The following is a 23,183-nucleotide window of genomic DNA, read 5'->3' on the forward strand; positions in this document are numbered from 1 at the left end:
AAACACACAATTGATCTTTCAAAATCTTTCACAAATTCATGCAAATACACAAAAGGCCTCACCACCCAAAAATCCCATTTAGGTAAAAAAATTCTGGTCCAAAATATCAGGCTGGATGCTTAATGCTGTTGTGAGAAAGCCATATTTTGTGGATTCGTCCACACCGTGGGCCGCCCTAGCCAAGCCCATGGAGACCACCACAACAGGAGTCATCACTGGACTGATGCCATATTGAAAACATTCCAAAAATACAAACATTAGACTACAGAGCAGAAACCCAACAACTGCCAAGACATGGATGGTCCCTGCAGCGGCAACCCTGCAGACAAAGGTGACATAGCCACTATCACGGAGGATCCAATGAGGAAAACACTGGGGTTGATATAGTAAATGACATGTCTTTTTTGACGACAAACATTTATTCCCACTGCAAACTGGGGGAAAGGTAAAGTGACAAAATAATTGAATAATAGAACATATAGAAATATACAGAACATATAATTAAGTGGTAACTGACAACATGACCATTTTATCACTGATGAATGGTTTTGCTTGATAAGAGGCCTTTAAATAGTCTTTTGATACAATTGCTAAAATGATCTCTCACTGAAATGCCCAACCGTTTTAATTTACGAAGTTGTGCTGTAAAGATGGCTATAAATCTGTTGTAATCAAAAATAACACCATAACTTTGTTTTAATTGTCCAATTAAAGTCAAGAGAAACATGGCTTGTGTGAAAGGCAACTTGAACGCACCACTGAGATTTGACAATTTTCAAGCAGTATTTGAAAGCCGCATAACTGCAGGACACCCACGTGTTAAAACATGTTGCTCCGCCCCTATAAAACACCAACTTTCAGAAACACTGGAAGAGGATGTGTCGCTTTATAAGCAAATGCTACTAAATACTTTTATTTTAGACAGAGCTGAGCTTAGTTTTTCACCGAGGTTTATGCTTTTGTGTATGTTAAACTGTAATAAGCTCGCACATACTGTCCGGGGACTAGTTGTTACACTCAATTCCAACACGTGGATTTATGCAAGGGGAAATACCGGCTGATATTTTATTTCTTGCTGAAGCTTAGAAGAAGTTCGTAACTAACAAGTAAGTCATATGTGATATAAAAGTCATTTTGTGGAAGTGACGCTCCAATCTTCTATGCTTGGAATATGGTATCTTTGTATGGATCGCACTGGCCGCGGAGAGTTGTTCTGCAGTTCCACCTTACATTTTTCTCCGCATGCGCAGTGCGTTATGGGCGTGGTTTGTTTCATTGTGAAGCCTTAGTTTGTGCGCATCATCAAACCATATACATTAACAAAGACACACATAAAAGGCTGTGTCCCAGCCTCCGGCTTATAATAAATGGGGAAAACCTATCAAATCATGTTGAGAGAGACTGTATTATGGGGATTTAGGGTGTCTTAAGTTAAAAGTGATGAGAAGATTATTACAATAGTCAATGATTGTCACAGCTCTGCAGCAACCCCCTCCAACATTAACTGATTCTTTTCTTTTAAATAGTGTGTATTTAAATGCATCAACCTAAAAAAAATATGCATACGTGAAGAATGATTTATCTGATGGTGGTATTAAAATATTAGTTCTGTTCATCATAAACCACTTCATGAAAAAAGGAATACTGAATTCTGACACTAAGTTGCAATATAAGCCTGTCTAAGATACTTGCTTTTTTGAAAGACACTGAAAGATTTTCCCTCTAACCTATGGGTTTGTATCATGAAACTGTCCCGGATTTTATGTGTTGTTCCAAAATCGATTTGGCAGTACAGCCCGAGCCTGCATGATACAGTTTTGTAGTGAAGGGATTATTGCTACTTAAAAGCAGTTGAAGGAAAATAATAGAAAAAATAAATAATATAAGTGATTATGAAGCATACAGTATTTAGATTTTTTTTTATTATCAATATGTTGCAGAGATTATGGACTACCTGCCAGACAACAACTCCAGATACAAAGAAGTTGCCTACTGGGATGAGCGATACAAGACAGAGCAGTGCTATGACTGGTTGGGAAGCTTTTCCAAATTCCAACACCTCCTGGAAAAACTAATCAAGAAGGAAGACTCGATACTAATACTGGGTTAGTAGCTCTCTGTTTCCCTCTACATTTTGATTGGCTGAAAATCTTTTCCCCACTCAGTTTTGTACATACAAAAAAGAAATTACAAAAAATTAGCCGTTTCACATCCTGATTGCGGCAAAAATCCTTGGTTTGAGTGTGTGTCAGAGGCTTTATTACATGTCAGAGCTTTTTTCTTATCCTTCATCCTTGTCCTTGTCCCATTTTCTGCTGTCAAATGAAGACAGTGGAGCGCCTGCCATGTTTCATTAAGACTGTCTCATATTCTTAATGCGGTTGTCATTATTGTCAATATAATAACCTGTTGTGCCATGAAATCTTTTAAGTTAGTGATTTGCATAGAATTATCCATGTGTTAATGTAATAAAGGTTACCTGAATATAAAAACAGTATTCATGTAGTTAACAACTGATTATATGTGTGGAAACCTCAAAATAGCATTTTAATTTAGCCCTTCCTATAGGTGGACAGTCATTTTCATGGCATCTGTTGTTATGTTGGCACATTTTTGTCACATTATAACCAGGTAGTACCACACACTGGGAACTTATGCACCATTACCATTTAAAGAATTTTAAATGGGTGGCGATGTAGGTTTTGTATTGTTCAGGAGTTCAGATTACATTTTTATTTATTTCCACATATTTTTGCTCTGGCATACAAGATAGCTCTTAAGTAAATATCTGGGCTAGTTAAGTAGTATTAAAGATTACCTTATTATTAAGTATTAAGGATTACTTTACTTATATATATGTAATTATGAAAAATGTGAGCATGTATGTTCTTTAGTCCCTCTTATTTACCTCCATACTATACAGAACTGTACAGTATTTCACATGATGGATAGAGAGGATGTGCAGCATCCTCCCTTTAGAATACATCCCTGTTTTCATGGTTCCCCTAAAAACTGGTTGAAATTTATTTGATGACACCAAAGTTTTAAGACTTAATGAAGTGAGTTTGAGAGCTGAAGTAATTTTGGTACAAGAGACATACTGTGTGCCACAAAATGTGTTTATCTGTAGAAATATGTGAAAATTTGCTCTGATAAGGCATAAGACTCTCTTTCTCTAGCCTGAAATATCTGGGCTGTTTGATGTTGCGATGATATTTAAGCAATCGTACTATTTTGGATGTGAGAAGAAAATTGTGCATAAAGTTATACATGTAAAACTATCTTACTGTCTTCTGAGTGCTGACTTTCCGTGATTGTCTCTGGTGACCTGTGATCTTAATACACTGTGAGAGGTCAGGAAAAAGTTGTTTTGTCTCTGCCAGGCATACCAAGTTGAGTCCTTTCGTTCAATGTCATGACTGCAAATGCCCACAAGGTGTCACTGTTGCTTTGCACAAAAGCAGCTCCCTTGAACACACCTGCCTGCCTTGCTGTTCTTGCTCACAGCACAAACATTTAAATCATGAACACAACATTACAACGTCGAACATAACACAGAGTAGATCTTCACTAAAATCTGAGCTACATCAAATACGAAGCTTAGGTTAGATAGTCTGTACTGAATGAACTGAAGCTCTTAGCATGTATAATTTTATCGATTTATTAGTGGCTTAAATAAGGGATAATTATTATTTTTTACCTCAATCAAAGTAAAGTTCTACACTTCAGTCATTCATGGTAAGGTTAATTTATTTATGGACTACTGAAACAAACAAACAAAAAAAACAAAACAAAAACACATTGACTAAGGGGTTTAGACTGATATTTTCTCGTAGACTTTGCTTAATGAAAATAGGCAAAAGTTAAAAATGCTAAAATGGCATGAAGTCTTATTCTTGTTTGGATGCATTGAGCTTTGTCTTTTCCTCTCATTTGCATGCTTTGCCACGCTCATGTGCAGTGGTATTTTTGTGTGCCAGTGGGTTTGTTAAATTGGTGTCAGGGAGGGACAGCAGCTTTCTATGAGGCATCTGTGTGTGGGAGCGAGACTGATAGGGCTGTCAAAAGTTGGGGTGTCATTTCTCTGCATTTTGATTCTGCTTTATTCCTTCTACATTGAAGTCCAAAATGCGGGCAACTTTATTATGCCTGGGGTTCTTACAATTGAATTTCCATTTGTAAGCTGATGATCTGGTTAATAGCAGTGATTTGAATCAGTAAGTCAGCTCTGGGAGACGATGTAAGATAATGTGCAGCCTCATTTTTTCAGTGTGCGTCATGGACACACCTACAGCAGAGGCGTGAGTGGGCTCAGAGACTCTGGAGTCTGACATGTAGGATATTGTCTCTTGCTTCAGTTCTGCATTACACTGCACCAGGCGGCACCAAGGCTGACCACATTCATGCGCAGTGCTTTAGGAGAAGCTTTACATCTCTTTAAAATCACTAATCTTAACTGGGAAATATTTTTCTCGCGTCTCTTATCACCCCAAATTGAGGCGTCAGGCAATGTTGCAACCAGTTATTGCATTTTAACAACACTTGCATAGATAGGGAGCAGTAGAGGGAAGCAAAGACACTGAATTTTGTGTGAAGCTGAAGAGCTATTCAAAGTGAGAAATTCTTGCCAAGCTTGCACACATTTCACCTGATTTGTTAAATCCTAAAATTCATAAAAAAAAATTAAGAAAAGTTAATAAGGCAAAGTTATTCAATATCTGGGATCCAATTTACAGAAACAGTGAAAAAGTAGGAGGAGGAAGGAGAAGGCTGGAGAAGAGCTGACTGTAACTAAACAGGTTTGGTCCATTTAGCTCTCTGAGATGGATTTAATTTCCATTAAGATCATCAAGCCCAGAAAAAGAGAGCAGTGACAGAGGGATGCATAGATAGGAATCCTGCTTTCTAATGGCAGTGGTAACATCTCTGTCAGTTGTTGCATGTACTGAAATACATTAAACCAGTTTGTTTCAGTCGATACTTCTTAAAACTCGGACTGATGCGCCTTTCTTACAAGTTATGTGTGTAAAGCTGCCCAGTGGAGTGGGTGGTTGAACATCATTTGCCACTGATAACACCTCTGAGCCATTCAGGGAAGAAGGAAACACAGTCTAAATGCACCTGCCTCGTGGGCTCTTACCTACATCTCACCAACAACTGTAGAACTTACCTCTCTAACCAAAGGTGCTCCCATCACTTGGCTGATTTTGCAACATAAATTAGAAATGCACACATTGATACAGGGCTGAGCCGTCTGCAGTATGTGTAGATAAAGATGAACAGATTTGGGTCAACAAAGTCGATTTATTCATTCAGTCATTTATTTTCTATACTGCCTAATCTAATTCAGGGTTGCCGGGAAGTTGGAGCCTGTCTCAGCAGTTATCCGGCGAAAGGCAGGGTCCACCCTGGACAGGACACCAGTCCATTGCAGGGCCAACACAAAGAGACAACCATTCATGTACACATTCACTCCTAGGGAGAAATGAAAATGACCAGGTAATCTAACATATGTGTCTTTGGATAGTGGGAGGAAGCAGGATAACCTGAGGAGAACCCAGCCATACATGGGAGAACAGGCAAACTCCGAACGGAAAAGACACTGTTCAAACCTCCCCCGGCCAATATTTAAACCAACGACCTTCTTGTTGTGAGGCCGCGATATTAACCACCATGCTGCCTAAAAACGGCCATGTGATGGATTGGCGATGTATCCAGGGTGTACCCTGACACGGGCCTGCAAATTGCTGGGAAAGTCACATTTACTTCACATGTAAAGTGCAATGATAAAAGAGGCTTAGGACGGCCTTTCCCACAGCTGCATTAAATGGACTGATTTTCCAGTCCTGTTGACCAGTCAAAGCTACAATACATGTCACATTCACACACACACAGACACACTCATAACCTGATAGACACATTGGGGACAATGCAGGGTTTAGTGTCTTGTCAAAGACACTTAAGCATGTAGTTAGGAGAAAGCTGGAAACGACTGCCCGTTCCCTGAGCTGCAGCCGCCCCACTGTCGTCATTTCATGATTCTTTTATACAATTATTTGTACACATTTTAGCAGCATCCGTACACAGACAACAGCTGCACAATTTTGAGCCATTTTCTATCTGATAGTGAGCCAACACACACATTCCAGGACCCCTAAACTTCTGTCTCCAGCTGCTGGTGTTCAACTTATTTTTTCCTCACGCAAAACCTGTTCTTGTTTTGGTGTAAGAAAAAGTTAAATTCAGAACATCCATGACTTTACAAGATCTTTTCTGTCATCAGATTGTTGTTTCATTTAACATATTTTTTCTCGTGTTCAGGAATTTTTTAAGTTTTATGCCAAAATACATCCTTTTTAAATGTGAATCTATTTAAGCTTGTACTGAGTATACATATGTGAAAATATCTTGTTTACTTGATAAAACCGCTTTGTGATGGTAAAACTCTACATACCCAGTCAACCGCTATTAGAACGGCAGAAGAATACTTCATTGTGCTCAGGCTGTGAACTTAGATGCAAGTAAATAAAAATAAAACTAATTCAAATGAACAGAAATAAAAGTAAAATAAATAAAATGAATAGAAAATAAATAAAGAGAAACTTGCAAAGTGTAAGATGACAGCCTTAAATTAAATTCTTTGAGAAATATATGAAAAGTCAGGTCCACTGCAAACTATCAGGTAAAGCTAGCGTACTGTTAGTCTAGTTAGTCTAGTCTGGAACTAAACAATGTCTTTAAGCACAGATCCCTGCGATTTCCAGTTGTGTTTTTGCTTATAAAAATCAACTTTTGTACAGGACAATGACATGCACATTGTACACTATATGTAATACTCCCTCAGAAACCCCTTTACTTATTTGTTGAGAGATAATATAATTTATTAATGGTCATTTTTTAAGTATTAATCTGTATTTAAAGGAAAAGAAAAAGTTGCAGTTTTGGATTTAATGGTTTTGCCTTTCTTGGGAGATTTTCATAAAGAAAATGAGGCTCGTCTTCGGTAGCTCGTGTTAAGATGCACTACAGAACTTTGGCAGATTTTTTCCAATGAGGCATCTTCTAATAATGGTTCATTTGGTGTAGAGTTAAATGTACTACTCCAACCAGTCAGTTCAGTGTTGTCTCTTGTCTTATCTCCTGCTCTGTCCTTTTTATGTCTCTTTTCCTCTGCTCCTCAAATAATGTCCTCTGGTGTTTCTTTGATAAGCCCTAGTGTGTGTTTAAAATGGGTAATGAGACTATATTCAGTTGCTGGCATGTGATATGGTGTCATAAAACGAAATGCTAAAATGCTAAAGTGACGCTGCATCCTGGAAAAACTGGTGGGAAGTGTTGTTTCTCAGCCTACGATCATTGCAGGGCAACAATGGCTCCAGGAATGTGGATAATCCATGTCAGTTATCCATCTAAAGGAGTCAGAAAAACTATTTTTAAGATCACAAAGTTAAATAGTGCTACTTTAAGCAAGCTTTTTTTTCCCCCTTTTGGTCTTTCTTTTGTCTGATTTAGATAAAAAAAAAAAACCCCAGTGAAATCTAACTTGTTCTTGTTTTTATTCTATTGAGACATCACTGTACATTACTTCACTTTGTTTTCTTTTAGTTCGTACCATATATATGTGGTCCTCTGTTTTTGAAGCATTTACCCCAGTTAACTTAAACAAGATATTTTGTGCTAGTTTTACATAAGAATGCATCTTCAAAATACAGTATTGATCTTGTTATCCCACATGATCAGCAAGTAGGTAGATTCATTCATAGCAGCATATCCTGTTCAGCCCACTTGCACACCCACTTCTGTCAATTTGTTTTTACTTTAAAATAACCCAAAATACACAAAAACATCACTTTGAATAATAATCAGGATAGCCACAGAAATGAACTTGGAAGATGAATACTGGAGTGGGCTGGATTATAAAAGTCTTGTTATAAAATATGACTGCAGAAAACAAAGAAAAAATGATGTAGGTGGTAATGGGCACATACATATCTGCCTCATAACGTGACTTTGTCATCATTATAATCTTTATTATTCTCATTACATGCTGGTCTGGCTGCATGATAATCTAAAGCCCAGAGGTGATGTGCGTTATAAGATTACGTCAAGCAGTCCCTGACCCTCCATCTCACCAGTATGTGAGTTTGCAACATTACCAAGCATTAGCAATGATCAGCTCGCACATGGCCCAGTTCCCGCCTGCCACAGAGCCACGGCTCCTTCTTTTATGGCCTCCCTCAGGCTGCTGCCAGTGATGTAATGACCCAGGTCTCCAAGCACTCAGCGCTCATGGCTTGTTCCCCAAGGCGATGGGAGATGATATAATAAGTGTAGTCGAGATGCATGCGTCCTATCATCTCAAGAGTATCTGTGTTCAGTGCATCTAGCATGGACTGCATGACAGGCGCACAGAATAACCAAGAGGAGCGCAAGAAAGTCCACAGAGCAACAGACCCATGTGTGGGTGCGTTTCAGCATCAGTGTAGACAGCATTAGAAATGAGAATAATTTTCAGTTAAAGTTCTAGGCTAATAGAGGAACACAATTTACCATAGTTGCTTCCCTCAAGCAAGAAACAAACATATATAAAAGCTCTGTACCATTTACATATTATCAGTTTGAGCTCTACAATTTTGATTAAAAAGTGAACTTCGTTCTTAGCCATGAAAAGTTAGTTTGACATGAGAAGTTCTTTGGTGGAGCCCTCACAGCTCATTCAGAACGGTTACACGTACAGTCAGGTCCAGTTCTGGTTTGTTGCCCATTTAAGTGGATCACATTCCTCATCCAGTATACATGGACTTTACACACTCAAAAATAGAGGTACCAGCTTGTACCTAAATAGGTACAAATGCTTGTCGCTGGGGGTGTACTCTTTTGAGAGACATTTCTGTACCCTTCAGTTCTGGTCTATTTTTGTACCTTATCAAGTTCAACCTTACCTTATCAAGTTATGTTTTTTATGTTTTCCACAGCATGAGGCCTGGTCCATGCCACTTAGCAATATTATCTTATCTTTAATCTAGAAATAATCTTCAAAAACTCAAAATACTGACCAGACATACACTTAGTTTGCAGCATCTGACCTTCATTGTCTGGTCTAGTAAATGACTGTTAAGTAGTACTACTGTCATCACTCAACTCTGCTCTAGTTTGTAACATTACAGCCATTAACATTACATTTTTCAATGCTGCAGGTACCCTTATGGTCAAAATGGTACAAATTTGTACTTTATGTCACTTTGAACCCTTTTTCGTACTCTGAAGGTGTGCTTCTGGTCTCTTAAAGACCAGTATTGTACTTTTGAGAGAACATTTCTTTAGAATGTACCTATAGGTACAGAAATGTCCTTATCTTGTACCTCTATTTTTGAGAGTGTAGGCAAGTTGCACTTCTTCCACAAGAGTTCAGCTAACCATCATCTCGACTTATAGCTCATTCAGAAATTAACATCCAGCTTTCATTTCTGTTGTATACTTTACTAATTTAAGTCAGTATTTGAATGTGTGTTGAATATTTAATACATAAAATATTTGTTCTAGATATGTAGTAGAATCCTCCTTTGTTTACTCTGATTAACACTGAAATTTAAAGATGCAAAGATATGTTTATGTGCCATCATCATCATTGTAATTATCATCATCACCATCAGTGTCTTTAGCATGTTTATGTCTAAATCTTGATATAAATATGCTACAGATACATATTCAGTATCTACAGATAAAAGTGATTATCAGACATTTGTTTGTTTGTCTGTTTATACGTTTAGGTTTTTATGCTGTTATGTACTGCTGTAGCAGCGCTTTGAATCTGGGTCCTGCCTCCACTCACCGCACTTAAACAAGATTTCTTTCAGAAAAAACAGGTGTCAACTGTCAGGGCCACAGGACCTTCTTCCGGACTTTCGAGGTTTATTCTGTTTGCTACATCATCAAAATGATCTTTATGTCTTTTTGACATCAATTGAGAATTTTGACTCACAGAAAAAAACACAACTAGCTAGATTTAGACTTCCAGTGCTTGTGAGGCATGGCGATGGAAGTGTTTGGGGTTGCTTTGGTGACTCGTGCAGCATGCAGTCACTAATTAAGTCATAAATTGTGCATCATATGGAGGATGGTACCTGGTAACCTGTCCTAGGTGTACCTTGCGTTTCACCCAGTGGCAGCGGGAATAAACTCCATTCAAAAAGAACATCCTCCACAAAAATGCCAAATGGGACCAGTGCTAACTTCTTTGGTCATGGGTGTCTCACGCTGTCTAATTTTGCAATAAAACATCTTCATATACTGTTACTTTTTATTTAACAAATGGTTGGGAATACATATTTCTGCTTATTGTTGTGTCCAATATGTTACCTTCAGGCATCGTATTAAATAAGTGTGTCTCAGTCTCCATGGCATTCTCTTATTTTTTCCACATGACTGAATGCCATACATGTTAAACCAGAGGATCATGTAGTCAGCAGAAGGAAAATTTCTGACACTCTTGACGCATCTTTTTACCCTACAGTGTTACAGATTCACACACACACACACACACACACACACACACACACACACACACACACACACACACACACACACACACACACACACACACACACACAGAGAGAGAGAAACAAAATGCTGATGGTATGGAAAGTGACTGGCAACAACACAGAGCGTATGGGACAGTGAACATGGGAGTGAGAGAGGTGTAAGTCTTAGCAGCTGTCAGGTGATCGAGCTGATATCAGATATGCTTTTGCTCTTGGAAAGTTCCAGTTTCATTTCTAAACTTGAGCTTCTGGAAGTTTCTGCGTAACATTTATCTGCTTTCATGCCTTTGACACCTTTTTGGTTATTTCTTTGTGCTCCCAATTTTTCCTGGCTTATCCATGATCTGTCATCAGTTTTGATCATTTTCACTTTTCCTCCTCTGTATTTACTCCTAACGACACTTTTTATGTTTCACACCCCCAAGCACATGCACGGAAGCACCTCCTCCACAGGCAGTGTGAAATAGACAGCTTTCAGGAGAGTAAAATTTCAAGCTTTCCCTTCTATTGATCACTGCCTTTCCTTAGAATTGCGACATGAGAGGGATATTTGATAATATGGTTTTGAATCAGATCAGTTTCCTTTGGCTTGTGCTAATATTATAAATTATTTCCGGTCAGTTCAATATTCTTTCTGCTTGGTAAGAGTAATTAGCACTGATGTTGAAATACTAAGACTTATGTCAGGACTGGAGGATGGCAATGCAGTGATACAAAGGCAGCAGAGGTTGTTTTGTCTGCAGTGTCCTTTGGCCTCAACCAGAGGGAACTTATACACACACACACACACACACACACACGTTTAATCTTTTACTGTCCTTGCACCCAAAAATTCTGCACACCACTGCATTGTCTGATGGAGATCAGTGGAAATATCCACCGCAGGTACAAAACTGCGGCAGATTTGGGATGATGTGTGAATGGAGAACGGTTTTAACGAAATGAATGGCTGTATGCTTGAATGAGTGAATAAAAGACATAGAGGCAGAGGAGGTGCAGGAGAGTGTTGTGTCAAGCAGATAGAATCTTATACTCCCCATCCTCTCTCCTCCCAGCTCCCTCCTCTTCCCCTCTTCTCTGTGTCCTCATTGGTTATTTTTGGTGTTCAGGGAGCCCTCACCATGCAGCAGTCAGTAAGTCAGTAGGGGCAACCCTCCTGCCAATCAGCCCTCTCCTCTTCTCCCCTCCCTAACTCCCTACTTTTTGCTGCTGTAAGGAGTGGTGCTGTTTATGAATGAGCCTTGCAGCCGCAGAATGTGAATGAACAATAAGAGGGAGTGAACAGATAAGATTTTTGCCTTTAGAAAGATGATGAATGAAAATCCTGTGGGTGAGAACCACGAATGTGGAGCATTGCTGCTGAAAGAACTGAAGAAAGTGACATTTTTATTGGAGAGATGGGAGTGCTCCAGATGCTGCCCATTTGAGATGTCACCTGGGTGTTTGTGTTGGGTTATTATGCCCACACTCATTGGTATTCAGATCATGGAAGATGCTGGGAAAGGTGGTCGCTTTGCCTTTGAGCCAATGGGAATCTCCACTACCTTACCACCACGTACACACATGCACCCAGCCCTGTGTGCAAGCTGGTGCTCCGTGCTTTGAATAATAACGGGGTTACCCAGGCAACCAAGCAAGTATGATTGATGGGCCTGGCCCTGATAAACAGAGCACAGAGGGTGTGCTGGTGTGTGTTTGCGTGCTACAGGCTTTTTGATGTTGCAGTGGGAGTGTCTTTGTTCAGGGACAAGTAGAAAATGTCTTATTATCAATTTTTTTTTTTCCAACCTGTGATTATGTGTGTGTGGGGTATGTAGACCACACAAAATGCCTTGAAGGTGGGCTAGCTGTTTGTATGTAGGTAAGATTTTTATTCATGTTTTTCTGAGAGTAACTCAGTTTTTAACGGGACAAAATGCCCTCACTGAGGTGTGTGTGTGTGTGGTTACAGTTCACCTAACGTGTGACGAATCACACACTCTCATTCATGTACAGTAATAACATGGCAGCAGCAGTAGAAGAGGCTGCATGGCTGTTGATCTCACAATGTAAATTACACAGCGTAACAATGAATCTGACTACTTAATGTGATTAAAGGGCTTTTATATGTGAGGCTAAACCAGTGTGTTGGACAACATAAAGTAGGCTTTGGTTGTAAAGCGAACAGCTCTTTATTTCTTTCTCTTTTGAAAAGTGATACGTTATTTGAGTTTAGAAATCATTAATATTTACTTGCAGATCATTTAAGCAGACTTGTGCAGAGACCTCTGAAGGGGGCTTAAAGGCAAAACAGAGACTTCTCAAACCTTATTTTAAAAGGCAGGAATCTGGCAATGATACAGCTTATACAGCTGAGCAACATGTTTGCAGCACAATGTACTATTATAGACTGCAATACAGATTTTAATTTGACGTTGACTTCACAAACCATATGCAAATTGAAAAGGAGAAAATCACGGGGATGGATATGGCAAGGAAGACTGAAAAAAATCTGGATAAAAAACCAAACCCAATATTTAACTGTTTTTAGTGCACTTTCATAAGAACTACCTGGATACTCTGGTTTACTACACTCACAGCGCACACTGCAGAGATGAACGAGACACTCCTGGCCTATGCAGAAAACTATAAGATGAAACTACAGATGTAAATAAGAACAGGAGAGAGATATTATCTTAGTGTTACATGATAACTTTTAGAAAGTGGCTTATTGTGGCAGGCCACATTAGGCTTCACCAATTTGTTTTTGTCTATGTTTTCCTTGTAACTGTTAAACTTTGTTCAACTATCTACCTCATGGAGCTCTCTTTCTTTGTTAAATGTGCCTTACTTTGCAGGACATCTTTGTAATAAGGAATAAAACATGACTAATTGTCTGGAAGCAGGAATGCTGAATCTAGATGTTTATTTAAAAAAAAAAAAAAAAAAAACTTGACACATGAACACAGGAAGCAAACAAAATGAACCAGCAAACAGAACTGAAACCAAGGTGCTATAAATGTTGGAAAAGAGAACAAGACACAGGTGAAATGGATGAACTAATTGAGTTCAGGTGTACTTAATGAACAGTAACGCAAAACAGGAAACAAGACACAAAAGGAACTAAACAAGGAAAACTACAAAATAAGACAGGAAACCAAAACCGAGAAAGCACATGAAGCGTCACATCATGACAACTAATAGTATAAAATCAACTAATATAATGTAATAAACACCTGTGTCAGGCATTTTAATAAAGTAATTCATTATATTTACAAGGGATGACAGTGGCTCAGGCTTACATGGGGACCAACTGATTTATATTCCAGTTTCATAACATAAAATGAGAGAACAAATGTCTATATTACATAGTTGCCTATTGCAAAGGATTGCTGTATGTTTAGATTGTGTTGTTAATTTTTACTTACTATAAAAACCTGGTTCGGACACACGAGAGTCTGGAATTGATCATATTTTCATGTATCAGAACTAATCAGAACAATGCTGTTCTGGAGGCAACGTATCTTACTGCAGGTTCTGACAAAGTCGAATAAAAATGATTTTGGCAAAGGATATCTGTCAGTCAAATGCAATCATTTTTTAAATCAGTATTTCTGTGTAAAAAAAAAAAAAAAAAAAGGGTTATTCCATCTTGATTTCACACTATAACTCCTTTATAGTAGCACAGGTTTCTCCTAGTGTTCATGCTCAGTATGCCGTCTCTAACATCACCAACAGCATACAGCGCCTGGAAAGTTGAAGACCGTTGTAACTGAAGAAGCAGAATATTACTGTAACTTTTCAGAGCTGTCTAATCTAACTACAAATTATGTTTCAGTTGGGGAATATTTGTCTGACTCCAACCTACAAACAGGGTACATGGATCAGATAAAAAACACAGTTCATGAGTGCCTGCACTCATCAGCCGAGTAGTGTTAAGAAATGCGCCATCTTACAAAAATCAGACCAAAATCTTAAAAGAGGTTTTATATGTTTAATGTAAATTACTTTTATGCAACAACAGTGCTTACTTTAATTGTACATGATTAGGGCTAAATACATAAAGGTTCAGTCCCTTCACGTTGGCTCAGAGGACAGTGACCTTTCATCATTTGTGGGTTGCTGAACTTCTCGGTTTAGACAAGAAAGCTCATCCAAAGCAGATGATTAGCAGCAGGCATGCAAGGAATGGATAGAGTGAGGAGTGAGGAAATAATGAGGGAAAAAAAAAACTAGAGAACAATATTGGGAAAAATACGAATAAAACAATAAAATTATGTGGAGAAAAAAAAAATTTAAAAAATGCAAAAAAAAAAGTTTTTGTCTATTTATTTCCTCATTTCTTACTTTCTTCATTTCCAGGTTTATTCTTTATATGGTGTTCCTATCACCCACAGGGTCTAAGCCATTTTTTTAGGTGATTTTTTCTGGAATTTTTTTAAGCCTTTATAAATCCTGATTGGGCTTAAAGACTTAAGAAGCCGATTTAATTTAATCATTTTTATGCCACTTCATCACAGTAAGCTTTTTTTACACCACAAAATGAATTTTATTACAATGACTGCAGACAGCAAGCATAGTTTAAGTAGCAGTAAGTATTACCATTTACACAAGAAACTATTTCCTTTATTACAGGAAGTGATAACCTACATATTAAGTTACTGGAGTTGTGATTAATTTAAACAAACAAAGACAATCTAAAATCTTTGTGACAAGAAAAAAAAATCTATTTAAGGTGTCAGAAATATGACTAGGACTGTAGCAAGAGACGTATAACGAGGACAATTGGATTACATTGGAAATGTTAACAGTACAGATGCTTTCTGGAAACAATGGCCTAAATAAGCGGATAATCCACCAAACACACAGTCTGATGTTAATTTAATTGGTTGGATGAAATTCAGTTAAGTCTCTTCCGCTCAAGGTCAGTAGGCTTACTGGCGTAATGAATGCACTGATGGAGAGGAAAGGAAGGTTTATGGAAACACGGATGCAGTTAAAGAATATAACTGTAAGGTATTAAGGTATGGGATAGCAGTCCAACCAAATAATGTTGCTTTTGATTATTACACATTGCACGCTGTTCATTCTTTCCCACCACACACAGAAGTCTTATTTCAATTGTACAGATATATTTGTTGAAATCCCAGTGAAAGGTGCTATATTTGTGTGGTGCACAATATATGTCCACATATACTGTGTAAATACTGTGTAATGATTCTGGGACAAAAAGTCATAAATGTGATATCACTCTGAATAAACAGCCTTTTTTTGTTATTTGTTGGATTTATGATTATAAACGCAACAAAACTGCACAATATAGTTGTGAATTTTCCTATAGCTCGGCATTTCTCTGCAATGCTCACTTTCCCTCCTCAGTGTCATCTCTCGTCACCTCTTCCCCAGTGAAAAGGAACAATAAGAGCGAAGACAGGCTGCTGAGAGGTGAATGTGCCGCAAGAGCCACTTCTTAAGAGCTGATGTGTCATCCTGGAGCCTGCTGTGCTTTGTTCACAAAGACATCATGTCAGCCTGAGAGAAGGGTCATCTTGGTGCATTCAGAGTCACACCGCTCTTTTGTCATCAACGCCAAAAAACGTGCTTCCCTCGCTGTGACAGCCGCTGTATGTTGCAGCATAGAAAGTCACAACTCTGCGACCTTGCACACTTAAATCGGTGATTCCAACGACAAGTTCTGTCTGGAAAAATCTACATGCAAGATTAAAAAATGGCTTTGAGGGAAGCACTTGATTTCATGGGATTTACAAATGGCTAAATTAAACGTACAGATGGACACGAGGCAGTGAACTCTGAGCTCATGTGGTCCTTCCCTTGAGCCAAAGTCGCAGAGCACTAAATACATATATGATGTTCAAACCAGAGAAATATTACTTTTACTCACAGAACACATTCAATAACAGCAAGCTCTATTAATTTTTTTTCCTGCTTGCTTGGCTGTAATCAGATGATATCACAGGAGCATGTCTGTTTCAATACAAAACTTTTGCTCCCAGTTTGTTACTCATTAAAGGTGGAATATGTAAGATTTTCAATATTTTCTCAATAAATTAACTAAAAAAAAAATAACTACAATCATAATTAGATTTTTTTTTTTTTAAACATGTAGGTTCCAGTCTGTTCATATTTGATGTGTTATTAAATTACAAGTTTAATTAATAACAAAGACCCTTCTTAAATGTTTGCCTACCAGTAAAATTTGTCATTTGTCATTAATTAAACTTGTAATTTAATAACGCATTAAATATGGACAGACTGGAACCTACATGTTTAAAAAACTATGATTATGATAGTAGTTATTTTATTAGCTAAATTATTTTGAAAATATTGAAAATCTGACGTACTCTACCTTTTAAAGGAGTAACAAACAGCCATTGCAGTGCCAGTATTTTACACTTTGTTGCAGTTAGGGGTAAACTTTGGGGCAGGCTTATATCTAAAACACACACAACTAAGTAAATATGTTCAAGGACAATTAATTACCCTGTTTGCAGATGCATGTGAACAGCTACAAGGTGCCCAAAAACTGTATTCATTTATTCATCTATTCATTTTTAGTACTATTGTTGTTGAGAAATGAAGATGAGCTACAAATGTGTACCTTGGTTTTTTGGCTTGCTGAGAGAGGGCTGGGCTCTGTCTGTGAGAGTCTCAGTGGTGTCATTGCTCTGTCATCACGTAGCTCAGAGCAGGGAAACCCCTATCAGTGAGGTGATGGTGCTGTGTGTGCGTCATTGGTGTCCCACTACATTTAGTTATTGCCGGTGACGCACTGTCACTGCAAGCCCCTCCGTGGTAATGCAGTTATTCGCTTCCATCACCTGCAGGTGAGGGTGGTGCCGTGTATTTTGGAGTCTGTGTGAATTTAGAAGCTGAAGATGGTGTACAGGTAGAGACTCTGTGTTGCTCCTGTCACTGAGCTGTTTAACTGCTCTGTATTACCTGGCAGGTAATACTAAACTCCTTTGCTTATTCTGTGTTATTGAAGAATCCGCAGCAAAACTGGACATTTAGATAACTTCTGCAAAATTTTATTTTAAAGAGGTTTAGCGCCTTTCTTCATGCCTTTCATCTATAGAGAAAGTCGTGCTGGATTTCTTCAAAATCAGCAACTATAACCTCTGAAATGTTGTTTAAAGTGTGGAGATTTATTTTTCTCACTGTAAATCTCCAGTCTAAGAAGGGCTCATAACTTCCCAGTAGGATCTACTGGCTAGCCAAGTTGTGGAGTACTTGGATGCATATGATGGAGTTTTTTTCCCTGCATCTTTTCACCCTGCAATGCTGATTAAAGATTATTTGAGAAGTGGCAGCACTTGCTGGCATCGGGGTTTTTCCAGTTCATATTTAAAAGGTTTAAACAAGCTTGTTCTTAAGAAAAATATATAATGCCCTTAATTTCAGACGTTCAAAGTAAATAATCTTTTCTGCATAATCTTGTGGCAAGTCACGCAATGAACTGACCCAGTTTTAGACGAGTTGTTTATAAATGTATGGGAGACGTTTTACCGATGTTTACGTATTTGCTTTTGGAACTGCTGTTCTTCTACTGTAAATATAATTTATTTCTTTGTGTAAGATACAGTTGCACCTTTGAATAATTATCAGATCATAGTGAAAATTATGTAAACATTATTTCTGCAAAGGCTAACTGTGATGAAGTGAAGCAGAATAAATTCATGGATATTTTCTTATAAACACTTCAAGGCCGGGTGTCCAAAATGGAGGATTGGCAAAAGCTTTTTTTTCTTTGTGATGCACTGAAGACACACTAAAGAACTTTAGCCATTTTCCCTGTCATGCGCCGCCTATCGACGGCTAATTTGGCATCCATTGTTTTTTCCTTTTCTCTTTTAATCTTCTTGCGTTTCTTTGCTAAATCAGCTACATTGCATGTTCACATCAGCCAGTTCCTTATCATACCGCGAAGCAAAGCATCACGTCGCGCTCCAGTTTCCGGCAGCGGGAAGCTGCTCGCCAGTGACAGCTCCGGAAATGCGCTGAATTAATTTTGGGGCAACATCAAAACAGGTCATAAACACATATTTTAAAAGTCAAAAAGTTATGGAGTGCGTCTTACATGGAATAAATTGAATTGCAGGTTTAATCTAAGCAAATATACAATAAAGGAAAAAAGTAGAAAGAAGCCAGTGCTTCTCATGTCCACTCGCCTCGCACTATGAACTACCACATATGTACTTCATCATATACAATATCACAAATATCTATGGATTAATGATAACAGTAATAGATATAATTACAGGAACAATGCAATACATTACAGTACCATAACATCCTATAACAACAAGGATAATGCTTGTAATAATGATTATTATTGTTTGAACTAATAAAAACAACAATAATAATAATGACAAATTAAAAATCATGCCCCTCATGTTTGTACGTTTAAAAAACCTTTTTCTTATATGATGACTTAAATAAGTATATTTGCAAATTGTCTGTGTATCCACAGCCCATTCCACAGTCTAACTACTGCCTACCATACAAACCAGTGGAAGCAGTGCTGTGATTTGGGGTTGCTTCATTTGGCCAGGTCTCGGCTCATCAACATTATGTGCCTAAAGAAGGAGGTCAGCTGACTACCTGAATATACTGAAGGACCAGGTTATTCCATCAGTGTATTTTCCTTCTTGCTGATGATGGTGACATATTCCAAAATGACAATGCCAATATTTATTGTGCTCAAATGGAAAAAGAGTGAATCAGGAAAAATAAGGCATAATGTTCCCACACGGACTGGCCAATATAGAGTCCAGACCTGCGAAGTGGTCAGACCTTCTCATCATCAGTACAAGATCTCGTTGAAACATTCATGCAACACTGGATGGAAATACATCTTGAGACAATGCAGATGCTTATACAAATGCCGTGTTCAAACAATTGTAACTCAGTTTTAAATACACTAAAACAAAAAACAAACAAAACACTTCGATATTTTCACATTTAAAAGAAACCAAAATCAAGCATTACAGTAAGTTTCTGAAACAGCTCCCATCTGAGTTCAGGCAAGCCACACAGACATTTTATGCAAAATATCCTGGAATTAAAAGGATTTTATAAGTATGCAAAGAACAAGAGCAAAGAGTTTCCACTTATTTCCAAGGTAAAGTGAATTCAGAATAAATTGGAGTAGAAGTTGGTGAAGGTAAAGATGAAGAAAGCTAGATATTTGAACTTTCAACCTGTGATGTAGCAGTATGTTACTGAGTGCATCTGAATGCTGCAAGCTTGTGTTTCCTCTGAGTTTGTCATTCTTAATTACACCAAACATTCCAACATGCTTTCAAGCTCAAGATAATCTTTACTTTGTTTCAGTCTTCTCTTACACAATCTCTTTTTTTTTTTTCCTTTTGTTTGGTTTTTCCATTTTTTTAAACTATTGAGTGCAAAATGTTTTTCTGTACACTGATCCCTTCCCAATGGATAGGGTTAGGCTTATTTAATGGCTTCAAGAGCGATGTATTAATCTGTGAGATCTTATGCAATTTTGACTCTGTTAGCAGATGTGTTTATTACCTAAACCTTACTTTTCCTGTCTTCTGGTCCCCTCCGCATCTTCTCTAAGTACATTACTGCAACTAAGTTGTTAAATACTGTTTTCTCTTGGGTTTTTGTGTGTGTGTGTGTGTTGTGTTGTTAGTTCAAAAGGCTTTTTATTTAAAGATTGCTGGCTTTGTGGGAGGCAGTCCCCAGCACTCTTACATAATGTCATTTGTAATTCGGCAGGCACAGACTCCTGCACCACCACCTCTGCATCTTAAAGCCAGCTTACACGTCTGCCTGTTTCTCTTAGCCTGTGGATATATGGCTCTCTTCCTAGTCAAAATGATGGATTTACATGTATCTCTTAACACTTTTAAGTTTTATGTTAACTGATTTACTCCCTAAAATCCTGTTTGTGAGTTGCTGATTCTCTGCATATTTAATCTCTTCTGTTTTGTTCAATAATCAAAATGGATTTTTTTCCCCCCAGTGTCTCCCACTGCTAAATACCATGCATAACAGTTAGTTTGAGCTTGGTCATGATAATCTTATGTAACTTTCCACAAACACAACATATCTTCTTGTATGCACACAAGAGATGTACAGTTCTAAGTAAATACAGAATCAGTTTTGTTTACTTGTAAACACGATTGCAGCGTCCGCTATGTTTTCAGGGAAACTATTTTAGCATTTTAGATGCTTCTATTGACAGCTAATTTGTTTTTTCTTGGTTATTTTATTATTTCTCAGTTGCCTCACAGATTTTATTTTTATTAGTGAGCCTTCAGATCATTGTTTTTTTTCTTTTTTAATCCAAGTGGTCTTGTGTTGCAACAGTTTCTTGCTATCAAAACAAGATTTTCTTCAATTTTTCCCTCCCTTCTATGTTCTCTGTGTATTTCTGTTATCGCTGACATTAATATGTATATACACAAACATATATACAATGTTTTTTGTCTATTTGTAACATGTACAGAGAAAGTAAGTCTAATATCTAATATTGTTTAATTGAAATATATTTTCTTCACTATGATTTACACTCTTCTGACTCTTAACATTTACATGGTTAGCAGCTTGAAGAAGTAAACGTGATTGGCTAATCGTCCCATCAGCTTAAGTTCTAACTGAGCATCCAAACAGGGAAGAACATTGCGTTGTTGTTGGGACCAGATTGAGTAGTCAGACTTTTTTTTTTTTTTTTTTTTTTTTAGAAACTGCTGATCTGTTGGGATTTTCACACACAACCATCTCTAGGGTTTGCAGAGATGATTTGGAAAAGAGAAAATATCCTGTGAGTAGCAGCTGTCTGGATGAAAATGACTTGTTGATGTCAAAAAGTGAAAAGAGAAGTGGGAGGATGGTTGGAGATTACAGAAAGGCAAAAGTAATTCAGATAAACACTGGTCACAGCCAAGGCATGCCGAATGCAATTACTGAATGCACCTTGAAGCAAATGAGCTACAGCAGTAAAAGACCACAATGGGTGCCTCTCCTGTCTGCTGAGAACAGGAAACTGAGGCTACAACTCACACAGGCACAGGCCTTGATGTCAGCTGCCACATTCAGATGGTTGTTCAAAATTTGGCAGAAACAACATGAACACATGGATCCATCCTTCCTTGAATTGTGTAGTGGTATGTCAGATTTTTTCTTGTCATTCCTTAGGCCTCTTAGTAACAAATAAGCATAGTTTAAACCCCTCAATCTACCTGAGTGTTGTTGCTGAGCATGTTCCTCCCTTTATGGCCACAATAAACTGATGTACTCATTGGTACTTCCAGCAGAATAATACACTATGTCCAAAGCTCAAATAATCTCAAACTGTATTATTAAACATGGCAATAAGCACACTGTACTCAAATGGCCTCCACAGTCGCCAGGGGGGCTCATGTGAGGAGGATTGTGTAGCTTTATTGTAGCATATTGAAGATTGCATTTGGACAAAACTGGGAAAATGCTTGGAAATGTATGACTGTAGTTACATTTTTTCCTGCATATTTTTGCATGATACATTGCAACCCATTTGGAATTGGCATGAGCCACTTAAACTGTGCTGTTATCTTCCATTAATAACATGCAAATGTAAAAATACGGACACACTCTCAGCTTTTGTCAACTTTTGTCAACAATGGCAAACACACTATGGACAACAAAACAGAAGAAGAATTTCACTGAATATGAAAACAAAGTTGGAGTGCAGGTGGAGGCAAAACAGTATATGTTATTTTGTGGGCTAACCTTTGGAATAAGCAACAAAAGCAAGCCCATTGAGTGGGGGAGTGCAACAGGATTGGAACATTGGACCACCTCTGAGATCCAGAAAATATGGTCTGACATGAAAGAAGCGGTAAAAAGAAGATTTGCCGTTAATCGGTGGAGTGTTACAGCCTCAGGACTAGTCCAGGAGGTCCAGTGCTAACCTCACATGAGGAGTGAGTAGCCTGCATCTCTGGGGAATCTGCACCTTCTGGCATCTTGCCATGATAAGCAGGCTACTTTGATATGTTAGCTAGGGTATCCAAAGTACAGTGAATAAAATTCAGACTTTGCTTCGTCACAGAGTTGGAACCAACCAAACTTTTAGTAACGTGATACATTTGAATTTTATTTTTGTTTGTTTGTTTTTGTATATCTTGATATCTGTGGATGGATTGATGTCTGTGTGAAACATGGTGGGCTGAGCATTTTGATGCATATGCAGCACTCACACATCTCAACAGAGCACTTTTGGGATGCAGGATCCTCATCATGTGCAGCTGACATATTTGCTGCCACTGTGTCATGCCATCACATCATTATGGGCCAAAATCTCTCAGGAATGTTTCCAACATCTTGTTGAATGTATGCTATGAAGACTTCAGGTGGTTCTGAAGAGTCCTGGAAGAACCTGGTACAAGCAAGGTGTACATAGAAAGTGACCAGTGAATGTAGTGTCACAGTAGTCACTGGGCTTGTAATAATCCATGTGAATGTAGGTTTATGCTGACCTGTGTGACCCATGTCATCGTGGATGGAACAAATAGAAATTGTTTTTTTTTTCTGTCTCAGTTGATTAGATAAACTGTCTAGAAAACAAATATGAATTCAATGAGACGTGTTAAGTAGATGTAGAGCGAGGTGATGTATGTGTGGTGACAGATT

At 38.0% G+C, this 23,183-nt stretch overlaps 1 protein-coding gene across 1 annotated transcript in view; it reads left to right on the plus strand.

The window, feature by feature from the left end:
* Positions 1 to 1,945: 1,945 nt before the first annotated feature.
* Positions 1,946 to 23,183, plus strand: part of ece2a (endothelin converting enzyme 2a) — a gene marked incomplete at both ends in the record, with an annotated part of 100,131 nt that continues 78,893 nt past the window's right edge. Inside the window, one exon of the mRNA XM_079243221.1 lies at positions 1,946 to 2,105. Coding sequence (XP_079099347.1) covers positions 1,946 to 2,105 — 160 coding nt within the window. The remainder of the gene's footprint in view (positions 2,106 to 23,183) is intronic.

This window comes from Telmatherina bonti (assembly GCF_933228915.1).
Source record: "Telmatherina bonti genome assembly, chromosome: 7".
Lineage (NCBI taxonomy): Eukaryota > Metazoa > Chordata > Actinopteri > Atheriniformes > Telmatherinidae > Telmatherina > Telmatherina bonti.